Below are 13297 nucleotides of genomic sequence, written 5' to 3'. Positions count from 1 at the left end.
TTGTTTCTCTGAAGCAAAGACCACTTGTAGGCTAGGTTTTATCTTATTTTAACCTTCTTCATGTTTTTATGCCCAGCGGCCTGCGGGGTTCCTGACACTCTGGAGGTTTTCAGTAAAAACACATTTACTGGGGAGTTGCACATTGGTCCACAAGAATCTCTATTTGTTCAAACTGTAATGTAATCAGGTGTAAAAATGCCAAATATCCCAAAACACCACCTCAGCTCTCTGCGATTGCATTTTTTAATATAGCCACCAAAGAAGAGCTTAGTATAACAAGTAGAATTTCTAAAGACGTCCCTAAGCAACTTCTGACCTGCTGAAATGAGACTCTTTCTATAGAGGAAAATATATGGAATCACTTCACCTTTAATTGATTGAAGAGGATGGTGCTTGGAACTATTTTTGAGAATAATTTTGATCTAAAGGGAAAAAAAGGACTTGTGTTTCTTCTGAGTGCTGCTTTTTCATTGTTCTAATGGGCTCTTCACTATTGTTTTGTCTGAATGCAGTTTTTTATTTGTGTTATTCCAGACGTGGTCCTACCACAAGCATCTTTAAACCAGACATTAATAGCATAGTTCACAGTCATTACTGCCAGTGCTCAAACACAAATATTGCATTTGTGTTTGCAAAGGCTACACAGCAGATGTTAATTAAGTGTGTTTGGCTTTTTTTTCCTGCTTAAACAATCTGGCATAAAGAGTTTACATCTATATCAGTTCACCATGAGGTCTCTACAATATCTGGATCGCCAGCGTACGGTATGTGATAAATACAGTGTTTCCATACAAGAAAATAGCAGAATTGTTAGGAAAACATCAGGCCTGTTATATTTCCCTGTGAAATAATAGGGACTGGATTTCAGTTTCTTTTTCTTTTTGATTAAAAAAAGTATTTCATGAGGAGTAAACACCAATATTTAGAATGATAAATTTTTCATTAAAGAGCACATGGAAAGTGATATCATACCAAAGATTTTCCCCCTTGTTTTTAGCTTGCTTCAGGGCGTTGTGACAGTTGCGTTGGAATAGAATTGGATTGAGTTTTTCAGAGAGGAGACTCTGCCGCTGCCAGAGCAGCGAGTGCCAACCTGCAGGCGGCGGGGGCAGGCGGAACTGCAAACTGAGAAACAAACTTTCACATCAGGTTTCTAATTTTAGAGCAAAAATTGGAATTACTTTAATTATACGACATTTACCTAGAAATATGACTTGCTGGGATTAATTATCTTATTTAAAAATTTTTGCTAAGTTTAAATTAGCATAAAGAATCGAATTCAGCATTTGAGTGAGGTCAATGCAGCTGCTAGATTTAAATGCAGAGTTTGATTCATTAGACTGGGAGCTGGAACTGGGAAAGAGCAAATGGAGGAAGTGGGGAAGGCACGCACTTGGGTGGAAAGTAGTTTTCTTTTCCTCCTTTACTCTCTCCCTCCCTTCGTCCCTCCTACCCTTTCTTCCAAGGGAGAAATGGGTCATGGCCTAATAACCCCTCTGGAAGGAAGCTACTACCTCATTAGGTCAGAAAACTTCTCAGATTGATTGATTGTCTCTGTTTATTCACTGCTTACGTAAGATATAGCAATAGAACAAATTAAATTTGTGTAATTAAAGTTTGATAGAAGAATTAAAATACATAACAATGGTATACATGAAAAATAATCATTCTGTGTTAATTTTAATTAATTTCTCTTATTTAAAAGAGAAAAGTTACTTCTGATGTTTAATTTTATTTTTCTAAGAAATAATTAACTTTTAAGTCTGCTTTTGAAGGCATTTTAAAAATAGGTTTATTTTTAAAATTAAGTACATCAGTGTCGGGACAAGTATATTCTTTATCAGACTCTTGTACTCTGGGCTTAAGATCTAAACTTTGTCCATCTTCAATAATTTATCTTAGGCGATGAATTCATTTATTAATAAGAATGATCACCTTTGGAAATTCTACTAAAAAAGGGACAATTATTGTGCATGTGATAAAAGGTGCCTTCAAATTTGCTGGGTGTGGGATTCAGGAAATGTCGTATGGCTGTAGAGTTGGAATGGTCGATGGCATTGTAGTGCAGGAAGGAAGAGCCTTGGGTCCATGTGATTTGCCCCCTCCAGCTGATAAATTGCATGTGCATATCTGAATCTTGATTGGGCATATCAAAGCTCTGAAATAGCAAAGTACAGTAGGCCCAATATGTATTTTGAATAGTTGTGCTTACTGTAACCCAGTCTATATTCATACTCTTCAGCAAAACATGAGGGAGATTGCTGGAGTGATGGTAAAGATGAGGTCACTTTTGGAATCAGAACAGCATATGTATTCAGATTTGAGGAAATGGGACTCTTTGTAACATTACCTGTTGAGGGGTGCAGGAGAGAGAAAAACCATGCTTGGATATTTTCCGTTAATGAATGACATTAGCATTGACAAAAAAAATTTTTCCAATGTACGCTGTGAAATGTTAAAACTGATATACTTCTCAAAGATATTTAGAGTAAGTGATTGGTGCATGAGATTATGAGATAGAGATGTATTGACTGTTAGGAAATTTAATTTTTATGAAATCAGCATTATGGAGAAATACTGTAATCTGATTCATTTCTGCAGAATTCCCAGTAGAAAGAGGCCCAGCCTCGGGAGTTGAAATGTTTCATTATGTATACATGTGTGGGAACAAATGAAATGTGGTTTTCATGTGCTGATTTTCTGTAAAACATCTATTAGTATGAGAGTGCCTAGGCTAAGGCAGCAAAGCCCCCAAACCACGGCTGTCTAGGGGAAAGTGAACCCAGAAGGATACTGACATCATGAGCAATAAGCTTGAAAGTAGCAAGAAAAAGCTATGACAGTAACACAGTGTTGAAATAGTAGCGAAGGAATTGTCATATGTTGAAGATGAGGTCAGCCTTTTGTCTCCCATCAATCCCTAATCAACTTTGCTTTTAGAAATGGAAGGTTCCCCCAAAACGAAGAAACTGCAAACCTAAGCTTTTTATACCAATGCTAATTTAACCAAGTTGTTCATCTTATAATGTAAACTATAATTAGAGCAGGGCTATTTATGTAACATGAGCTGCACCACTTTTGAGGCAAGAAAAAGGACATTTGCCCCTGGGCTCTAAAGTAACAGGGCTCTCAGTAGCATCGGCAGTCCCAGGCCCTGGAGAAGCTGGGGTGGTAGAAAGAGGTGCCTCCAGTAGGGTGTGCCAAAAAAGGTATGCATAGTGCTCCAAACCCCACCAAGCCCACATTCTCAGGAGACACAGAGGTCTTCTCCCTCCCCAGTTTCAAGGCTCTTTGTCACCATTTAGTGACCTCCATCCCTATTGAAGACTCTTGTTGAGACTCATTTGAATTGGGTGTTAACCTAACTCGGTGATAACAGGTGTGTTTGGAGAGGAAGGGATGGCTACAGAGTTATTTATTCCCATTTTCTACACCCTTAGGCCTGATGCTGAATTCCAACCCTTGTGGAGATAATCCTCGGAAATGAGTGAAAGGCCAAGGCTTTTTGCTGCTGTTGATACTTAATACTAAAGTGTGCTTTCCTTTTTCTGTTGCTATTTTGGAAAGTCTGAACTCTTCACAATTATTGTAGAAAAAAACAACCTTCAGATACTTTCACAGTAGATAAGTTTCTGCTTGTAGCTCAAATAGCTCTGTTATGAAACATATATACATATACGAGGTCTGTCCAGAAAAAGTACAACCATTGTTAATATGATGAGAACAACTTGCGTGACATCGATGTAACCTGGCAGCCAAGGAGAGTGGACTGGAATGCACATGCATGAACAGTGATGACTTCACTGTATGAGTCAGTGGGGGTGGTAGACGCTGTTGAGCAAGCATGTGTACTGTGTGGTTGTTGCATTCAAAATGACTGAGTATTAAAATGAATTTGCATCAAATTTTGTGTTCAGCTTGAACATTCCTTTGTGGAAACTATTCTGATGAATCAGAAGGCTGAAACTGTAGGCAGGCGGTGACTGGCAGCTTCATCATGACAACATGCCCACTCTAGCATCCTGCCTCATGCAGAGTGTTTTGGTGAAACATCAAACCACCCAGGTGACTCAGCCTCCCTACAGTCCAGATTTGGCACCCTGTGACTGATGGTTTTTCCCAGAACTAAGATCATCTTTGAAGAGGAAGAGATTTTAGACTGTCAGTGAGATTCAGGATACTATTACAGGGCAACTGATGGCAAATGGGAGAACGGTGTGAGGTCCCAAGGTGCCTACTTTGAAGGGGACTGAGGCATCATTGTCCTATGTACACCACAATGTTTCTTGTATCCTGTATTTTCTTCAATAAATGTCTCTATTTTTCATATTATGTGGCTGGATACCTTCTGGACAGACCTCGTGTATAAAACCTTTATAAAATCTGGAGTCGATAATGAGAGGTCTCTGTATTATTTTAAAATAAAACCAAGTAAAGCTAGCTCCTTAGATTAAAATTGGCTAAAGAATAGAAATTCAGAAGGAGTTTTTTGCTTTGGTTGATTAACATTTTCAATGATTTAGGCATCGGCGCCAGCCCATATGTGATGAACTGCAATGTCACCATAGACTCTCAAGACTTGGCTTTGGGAAAAGAGATTGCCAGTGCCATTCGGGGCTCCAATGCAAATGGACTGAAGGGCGTCCAAGCGATGGCTTTTCCCCATGAAGGGAAAGTTGAGATAGCGTGCAATGTAGAGAGTTTTGAAGACCATGAAGCTACAGAAACCTCAGAAGATTCTCGATATGTGGCTTACAGTGTCCTTGGCAACCGTTTTTCCTATGTATCTCCTCATTACATAGAAGCTCAAGTTAAAAAGTTGGCGGGTGATCAAGGAATTGGTACTATAGGGAGAGCATTAGTTGGATTTACACCCGAAGAGTGCAAGAACTGCGCCGAATATGCTATAAAGGAAAGTATTGGAGAATTCTGGAAGATACGGGGAGGTGTTTTCATGTGATCCAGTTTAAGGATTCATGGACATTTTAAGGAAGAACATCAACCATTACAAAATTGTTTTTTGGCCAGTAAAGATGAAGGGAAGCTACAAAGAGCTTGGTTATAGCTTTGTTCTGGAAAATTAGAAGCATTCTTTGTTCAATAACCCATCTTTATAGATCATTCGTAATTGCCCTGTGATATTTCTAGTTGTCATTAAAACTCATAAGAACATATTCTGCATCAAGTTTATGCACTTGGGTGCATTAGAAGCCTTCCTGAGTCAGCTGAGTAATATGGCCATGGTTGCTGAACCACCTTTAATTACTGTGAACAAAACCCAAACTGGACTTGATTCCCTTGGTTTCCCCGAAGTCTGTATTCCCAAGTTCTATATTCAATTTTCCTTTGTCAAGTCATCATTTTTTAGTATGTACTTCAAAAAATCAAGTACTAAGTGACTAAAAAGTGAAAAGAATTATAAAATAAAATTATTCTTTCAAAGCATGATTTTTTTTTGCCTTCCCACTTTTAGGAAGACCTGTTGTTTATTCCAGAAATAACTCCAAAAACCCAATTTTTCTAATTTTGTAATGTTTATATAGGGAGATGGAATGGTGGTGTTGGGCGTGGCTTATCCTTTTTGGAACTTAAATAGAAAGTCTGAAAATTTAGGGAATATATTGCTTTTGAGCAAAGAGAAGGGTATCAGTGGAAGAATTTTATTTGAAAGAAATTAAAATATGTAGTCATCTTGTGAACTGAAAGAAGCCACTAGTTGATTCTGGCAATTTTATGTAAGTCTTTAGTATTTAAATTGCTTTAGTACAAGGTACTTTATAACCATAAAGCACAAATAAGAATTTTTTTTATTGCTTTTCTTTAACAAGAAAGATTATGGTCTTTCCAAATAAGAGCACATAATGGGAATTTATTTTAAGGAGTTAAAAATAAAAAAGGAAATCGGACTCAATCTTTTTATAGGATCCAGTAATCTGTCCTAATATTGTTTCACTTACATTTGACTCTTGAATCTGATTGTATTAATTTTGTTCCAGAATTATGCTTCTTTGGTGTTTTCTTTTTGCTGCCAACATGAATACCTGAAAGAGGTAGAAACGATGGACTAGGTTTGGTTTTCAGGCATAAGGAAGTTTACTTGCCGTGGTGGCAAGAGCTGTGAGAGTGAGCAGCAGTAGCGCCTCGTTCTTTGGCTGCTTCGGCAGAGGCCGTGCAGCCTCGTGGAACCAGCACTGCACAGTGGATTGGAGGCCTTGGGTTCCAGTCCTTGCTCTGATCTTCCTTGTAGCCATTGTTCCATCACCTATAGAATAGAGAAAAGATTTCTCACCTTAACCATGGGCTGTATTCTAGGGAACTAGAGGGAAGTACTTTGTAAGCCGAAATGTAAAAGGAAACGTATTGCTAATGCCCTTCCCATATCTATTCTAGAGTTACGGGCATCAATATTCAACAGATGAGAGAGGTAAAAGCACGTGGTACACTGAGTTATTTGGTGTCGTAAGAGGATTTGATTCATTTGACAGTTAGCTGAGTTAGCCTCTCCAGGTTCCTATCACTGCATTCCAGGCTTCTGGCTTTGCGAAAGGCCTATTGAAAACCAAACATCTATTTAATGTGCACAGGGTTTCAGTTTTGAAAGGTAAAAAATATCCTGGAGATGGTGGTGATGGTTGCTCAACAGTGTGAATACTTAATGACATTGAACTTTATATTTAAAAATGGTTAAAATGGTAAATTTTACATTATGTATATTTGACCACAATTAATTATTCAAAAGTATATATTAATTACACAGAAGTTTAAAAAAAACCCCACATATCTCAATAAGATAATTTCACTAAGCCCATACTTTCTAAATAAAGGTTTGGCAAATTTCTTACATCCATTAAACGTACAAACATATAAGACCTATTTTTCCCCTTTTTATCTATTATGATGGACTTTGGAACTACATAGGAGATTTAGTTAATGGTTTAAAATAGAGCTGCTTAAATTTGGCCTTTGATCAAGAACCAATAATTTACTATTTTTGTTATAAAGAACTTTCAAAATGAGTACAATCATATCTAACCTCTTGTTCATGTTCTGATTTCTCCGTTCTTTTCTATTGTCTTTCTTCCCCTCCTCCATTGCTCCAACATGGTTCTTTAGAAAATCTGAACGAGCAGTAAGTTGCTGTAGGTTTAACTGGTGGACAGACACCATATCATTAACGTTTTCTATGCCTGAGCTGGCAGAAGTAGCTGGGATAGATCAGTAACAACTAAAGATTATCAAGTGAGGTTGAGAAAGTCTGACAAAATGAACTTAAGAAATACCCTGACTCATATTTACCCTTTTCTCGTACTGGCCTCTTAGAAGCAAACCGACAGTTTGTGCCAGTGTTTCTGCAGTATTTTTTTCTATGGGACCACAAAGTGGACATTGTATGGAATGTGGCTTCATAGCTCGTTTAACCTCCATCTCCTGCCAGATGACTTTGCCCATGACTTGTGTGGGTTGTGAATAAGGCAAATGGATGTGGGCAAGGAGAGTTTACATGGGATCAACCGTTCAGTGTTTCTGCTCTACCCCACTTGAAACTTTAACTTTTAGTTTCTTAGAAGAGGGACAAGGAAAGCAAAACGCTAGGCTATGAGGGTGACAGGGGCTTCTGTTACTGTTTTTGTCGGGGGTGGTGTCGTTTGTGTCTAACCTGAATTTGGGCTCGACTCAACAGTAAATTAGAGCTACTCCAACCTAAGGGAGTGGGGCAGGCTAAGTAAAATATAACTGCAGAATAAAACAAAAAGGGGGGTAATATTTTCATTCCTCAACATAATGAAAAGCCTCGCTCTGTAATTGGTTTGTACTGTCTTGGAAGTGGCGTCCGTGGTCCACAAAGGACCACTCTGTGAGGGATCTGAGAGGAATTTATCATTCCCTCTGGCTGAGCCAACGCAGGCTTGATATACAGTTTTGTTTAGTATAAATATTCTCATGTTACTGTTTACTCTGTGGGGATCCGAGGATCTCACTGACAGGGTACGTGCTCCACTGCCTCGCTTTTAAAAGGCATTTATTTGACTCTGTTGTTTGTACTTGCCTAGAAACTTCAGAGAACGGCCCAGGAACTTGTTTGATAAGCATCCAGACCCGTACTCCGGGAGTATGTCGTGCTCGGGGGTTAGAAAAGCTTATTGTTTTAAGCAGGCCTGCACATGGCCTCGAAGGAGCCCATTTTTCATAGGTAAGAACAATTCAGACACTAACAGCAGTCTCCTAGATTGCTCCTCTCAGCTGTAAGAAAAGAGCCAGCTAAGTGTGGCTCTGGTGGACCTCAGCCTGATGTTGGATTACTCTGCCATTTCCTTTGTCCCTATTTGAAATATTTTGAGGCAGTTTAGTTTGTTGTGAATTAAGATGTGAGCCAGAGACCTAAACATGGGACGAGTTTCTCTTTGTAACTGGGTAGCGTGTGCGTTGTCCAGCTGTTGTCCCCCAGCCCCATGCCCACCCTTCTGTATGCTGCTTTATGCCTCTGGGACTCTGCAAATTCCCTTCCTCCTTTGCCAGCTGGTTCCCCACTAGGCTCTGCCAGTGTGGGGTGCTGGGCGGGGAGGCTGCTGGGCTGGAGGAGGAGAGGGCTTGCTCCTTCCTGTTTGCTGCTTGTTTCTGGCAGCCCCATGTGAGCAATGGCGGTTAACCTGGTGGTGGGTCTTGGTTCCAGGCTCCAGCATTTTTTTAAAAATTATTTTTATTTTTTTTACTGTTTCAGAGCTAGCCTGTCGTGCCCGTCGGAAGCACCAGCCTTGGCAGTTTTGCCACATCAGAGGACTGAGCCCCCGCTCTGCCAGGCCTCTCCTCTAAGCTTCTAGGCTCTGAGAACCCAGCCTCCTCCCTTTGTCCCTTCAGCCTCAGGTGTGATGCTTCCTGCACTTATATCTCTGGGGCGTCCTTGCTCTTTTAGTTCCCCAACAACTGTTGGCCAGTTTTTAAAAATATCTCTTTTTAAATACTTTGTGCTTTCTGTTTTCCGTCCTGGATCCTGTCAGAAGTAAACCTATCAGCAGACGAAACTGAAGGGAACGAGAATAAGGCAGAACGTATTCAGTGTGGATGTAGTTACTAATGGAAACAGCCCGTGGATGATCACTTGCCTTTTCCTCTCACTAGCATTTTATTCATTTCGTTGTTTTCTTACTGTCAAGTTCTATTCTATCTTCCCTTCACAGCCTTGCTCTTCTTTCAGCGAGTAGGGCGTCTATGAGTGTTGACTTGTGGTAAGACTGGGATGTATAATAAGCCATCGGGTGGAGTTTTCACCATTTAAAAGGTAGAGTAATATAATTGTAAAATTTAAAGAATTACAGACTTTTCAGTATTATAATAGTTACTTATCTTTCCTTCTGTACCCATCTGCACCTTCCAGGTGGATGATGCTGTGTAGCTGGTGGCAGGATCCAAGCTTACCAAACCTTCTTCCCCAAACCTTCTTTCCAAAACCTTTCGTGTATCATCCTATTAACTTTTTCTTAGGAAGCCCAATCTGCAACCAGTCACTGTTTCCTAACCTCTTAGGTACCTGTATCTTCCTGAAGACAAGCTGCTTTGGAAAAAGTAATCATTGTTATTGATGTAGTCTAGCAATGACCCCTTGTTATAAAACTATTTTGTTTCTGGCAACTGACAAGTATTGTTTTCTGTCTACCCTGAAATTGTGTTTAGTAGTTTATCTTCCTTTGTGATACTGTTCCTATGTTTTACATGTATAAAAGGAAGATAAAATTGCAAGATATAAGGAAAGAAGTCTTCTGGGAACCCTTTCAACTTCATTAATTGTAGCTATTTTTAATCAAATTCCAACTAAGCGGCAGGTACTAGCATGTGATTTTCACAACAACCCGATAGAGTAGGTGACTATGAAGTAATAAAACTCCCCACGTTCTTTTAGCCTGCTGGGTCAGCTAGGAGCTTCCTACTGCCATATCCCATATCCTGGCGATTTCTACCACTGCCCTAACCTTAAACATCCCTTAGGCCTGCATCCTCAGGGTGGCAGGCCTCTCCTCCTAGGCCCAGTTGGTTTTTGCCTCTAGTTTCTTGTGATCCAGTTAGAAGTTGGACAGCTAACGGGTTGACCCTCCCCTTCAATGGAAGCTGGCCTACTTCAGAATCCTGGAACTTCTTCCAGACCTCAGACCTCTCCAATACTTCCGTAATCTTTCCTCACTTAAAATGCCTTTCTGATCTGTCTTTTACACAATTACCATCTACTAAGTGATTGCTCATTTACTCTTTCCTGAACCCGGAAGACCCATCAGCTTCAGAGCTTCCTCCCCTGGACTCTCAGTGCCTCCTCTGTAGGACAGTGTATTCATTCTGTTAGGCACAACTCTGTTTCATCAAGTGAGGAAGTGGAGGCTGAATCCCCACAGATTTCTCCCAGATGAATTTTTCTGGGTTGAGCCACAAAACTCACTGCAACTAATTGGGAGATTCCTGGAATCAGTCCCACTGTCTTGAAAGAGCCAAGTCAGCCATAGGACCCAAAGTGGTCCCCATCAGTATTTAAGTCAGCAAGGAAAATTGCCACCAGATGGTGCCAAAACTGCAGCCAGGACCAGGACAGACTTGGATTGTGCAAGCCAGTACTCCAGAACTTCTGGCTGGTGGAGTGTATAGAGTCACGTGGGTTATTTCTTTTATTTTGAATTGACATCTCCACATTTATGCAATTGTGTTTTTAGGACTTGACACATTGAATTGCAACAGGGTCTTATTTCTCTCTTACTTGTCTTGCTGGCTAGACTGTACAGTCCCTGAGGATAAAGCTTTAGTCACAAGTATTTATTGAGTGCTTACTGTATTCAGTGGGGCAGATTTACCATGATGCTAATGAGATGTAAGCCACAGGTGCCCTCGCTTCCATGAAACCTCTGTAAGGCCTGGGACAGACCCTTGTAATAAGCTCATATCATCGTGTGATTTGCAAAACTTGCAAATGTAAGGTATTTTAGCCACAATCTGTTGAAACTGCTGTCTCTTCCCACTTGTACTTCTTCATTTTCTTCACTGCACGATTGGTGGCACCGGCGTGGCCAGGATCAGCCCCATGGATTCGCAACCTGTGCAATAGCACAGGGTCCTGGACTCGGTTCAGGGGCCTGCTGCCACTGAAATTCTGAATACTCTTAAAGAAGAGGATCCCCATTGTCATTTCCACTGGGCCCCACAAATTATGTAGCTGGTTCTGGGAATGGCTATGGGCGTTTCTGGATGCAGTTAAAGGGAAAATTGAGTTGGGGATAATTAGGATTTAGTGGGATATATTTATGTGGTTCATAGTCACTTCCATGTGTTGTTAAGACTTGCCTACTCTTGCAGGGTAGGGATGGCTTCCAGGAACCCTCCTCTCACCCACTGTGTTGTGACCCACGAAGCTGGGCCAGAGGATTGTCACAAATGAGTGTGTCCTCTGGGGCCCGGCACCAGCAATAAAGTGTGGAGGGAAAACAAGTTTCCAGAGGAATGGAGTGTGTGGAACATCTTTCCAATTATTAGTAGCATAAATTGTAAACAAAGGATATAGTTCTTAATAATGTCCATCTAAGACAGAACCGCTGTCCTGAAGGAATGTCTGTGTTGATGTAGCATATACAGTTACTAATACACCAGATTAGTTATTTTTATGACAATAAAATCAAAAAGAATTGATTAAAATTAATGTTTTGGGGAATGACTCTCTGGTAGAACTACAAAGAGCATGTATGTCTCTGTGTGAAGTTGTATGTTGGGAAGTTGCATACCAAACATTAATAATTAAACACAGATTTCTATCAACCATTCTAGAAAGAAGAATGAATTAGCTTTGTATTCTCTTTATATAAAATGACAAGTCATTGCCATTTGGGTAGGTGATCATTTGAGTAGGTGATCAAAGAGCATGCAGCCATAAACATATGGAAAACCGTAGAAAAGTATTCTGGAGATAATTAATCAAAATGTCATGTCATTTTTCAGGATTTACAATAGTGATACTATTTCTGTACTTTCAAAAATGTGCTGTGATTTATTTTCTCAATCTAAATTTATTTACGAACTTATTTTTTATTTTTCTATATATATTTGTTTATTTTTAATTGGGGTATAATTGACATAACAGCATATTTGCTTCAAGTGTACCCTGTAGTGGTTTTTTACTTGTATGTATTGCAAAATGATCACCACAATAAGTCCAGTTAATATCCATCACCATATGATTACTTTTCTTAAAGATGGTACTAAAAATTTTATAATTTCAGGCCTTACTGAACCCATGTGCTAACTCATACATTATCTTATTTAATCCTCACACCCTTTATCTGAGATCGATATTATCCCAGCTGTTCAGGTGCAGAAACCTGGGCTCAGGTTAAGTAACTTCTTTGAGGTCATACAGTTGGTAAGTTGCAGGTCCAGGTTTTTATGTGGACCTGCATAAATGGGTAAAAGCATGAGCAGTTCACGCTTTTGCCCATTGCTCTCAAGTTTCTGGAGCAACACATCATTTCCTTGGAAAATTCTTTTAAGAACACCAGGTTAGGCTATGTGCTCCATAGTGTCTGTCCTTTCTTTCATAGTCCATGTCATACTTATTTAAATGCTAAAGTGAACGCCATAATTATGTTTCAACCTCCTTGGATGAAGCTGTTTTATTCACAGCATAGGGGTCAGGGTGTACAGTCATTGGATTAGTTCTTATAGGTCTGCTGATTTTCAGAGGCGCTTCAGAGCAGCTTCTGGCTTCAAACTCTTTTTCAACTTTCTTCCTCCCAGGCAGAGGAAGGGTCTGGGAACCACAAAACATTAGGCTCAAAATTAACACCCCGAGAACGTTAGGGTGCAGCTGAAAATGGAGAGATGCGGTTATTTATTCATTTATTCCTTTATGTGGAAGCTTGGTCCTTATTCTAGGTACCAGGTATCCATATCCAGGGGGATGAGGGTGGTGGCCTTTCACGCCATAAATGTATGTTTCATAGTTCTGTATCTTTGTAAACTGAGTCATTTCAAAATGGGGAACACCTGTATCCAATTTTCTCTGGAATGTACAACCAAGTTCTCTTATACTCCTTATTTCAGATGAGGTTTTCTGGATGACACCATCTGGCAAATGTCACTTTGATTAAAGTAAATATGCAGCATAGTTAACACTGGGAGCCGATTTGAATTTCCCTAAGTAGCCGCACATTACAGAAGCAGGAGGCAGTGGGCTCTTGGGGCTGGGAGAACTGAGAGTGTCGCATTCCCCGTTTCGGTGTCAGTCGGATGGCAGTGTGTGGCCTACTGCGCTTTGAAGGGTTTTGTGTATTTT

General features: G+C 40.0%; 1 protein-coding gene across 15 annotated transcripts in view; it reads left to right on the top strand.

The window, feature by feature from the left end:
• Positions 1–13297, top strand: part of FTCDNL1 (formiminotransferase cyclodeaminase N-terminal like) — a 72622-nt gene that overhangs the window by 32734 nt on the left and 26591 nt on the right. For 4 of the 15 annotated variants that reach the window (XM_053918911.1, XM_053918910.1, XM_053918909.1 and 1 more), the window contains exon 6: positions 4524–8037. The exons of 4 other annotated variants lie outside the window; for them this stretch is intronic. In XM_053918911.1, the coding sequence (XP_053774886.1) occupies positions 4524–4960 (437 nt within the window). In that variant the 3' untranslated portion in view covers positions 4961–8037. 7 more of the 15 variants (XM_053918906.2, XM_053918907.2, XM_053918912.2 and 4 more) reach the window with 6 other exon arrangements.

This window comes from Desmodus rotundus, chromosome 2 (assembly GCF_022682495.2).
Source record: "Desmodus rotundus isolate HL8 chromosome 2, HLdesRot8A.1, whole genome shotgun sequence".
Classification (NCBI taxonomy): Eukaryota; Metazoa; Chordata; class Mammalia; order Chiroptera; family Phyllostomidae; genus Desmodus; species Desmodus rotundus.
The sequence above is the reverse complement of the archived record's forward strand: the minus strand, read 5'-3'. Positions and strand labels throughout refer to the sequence as shown.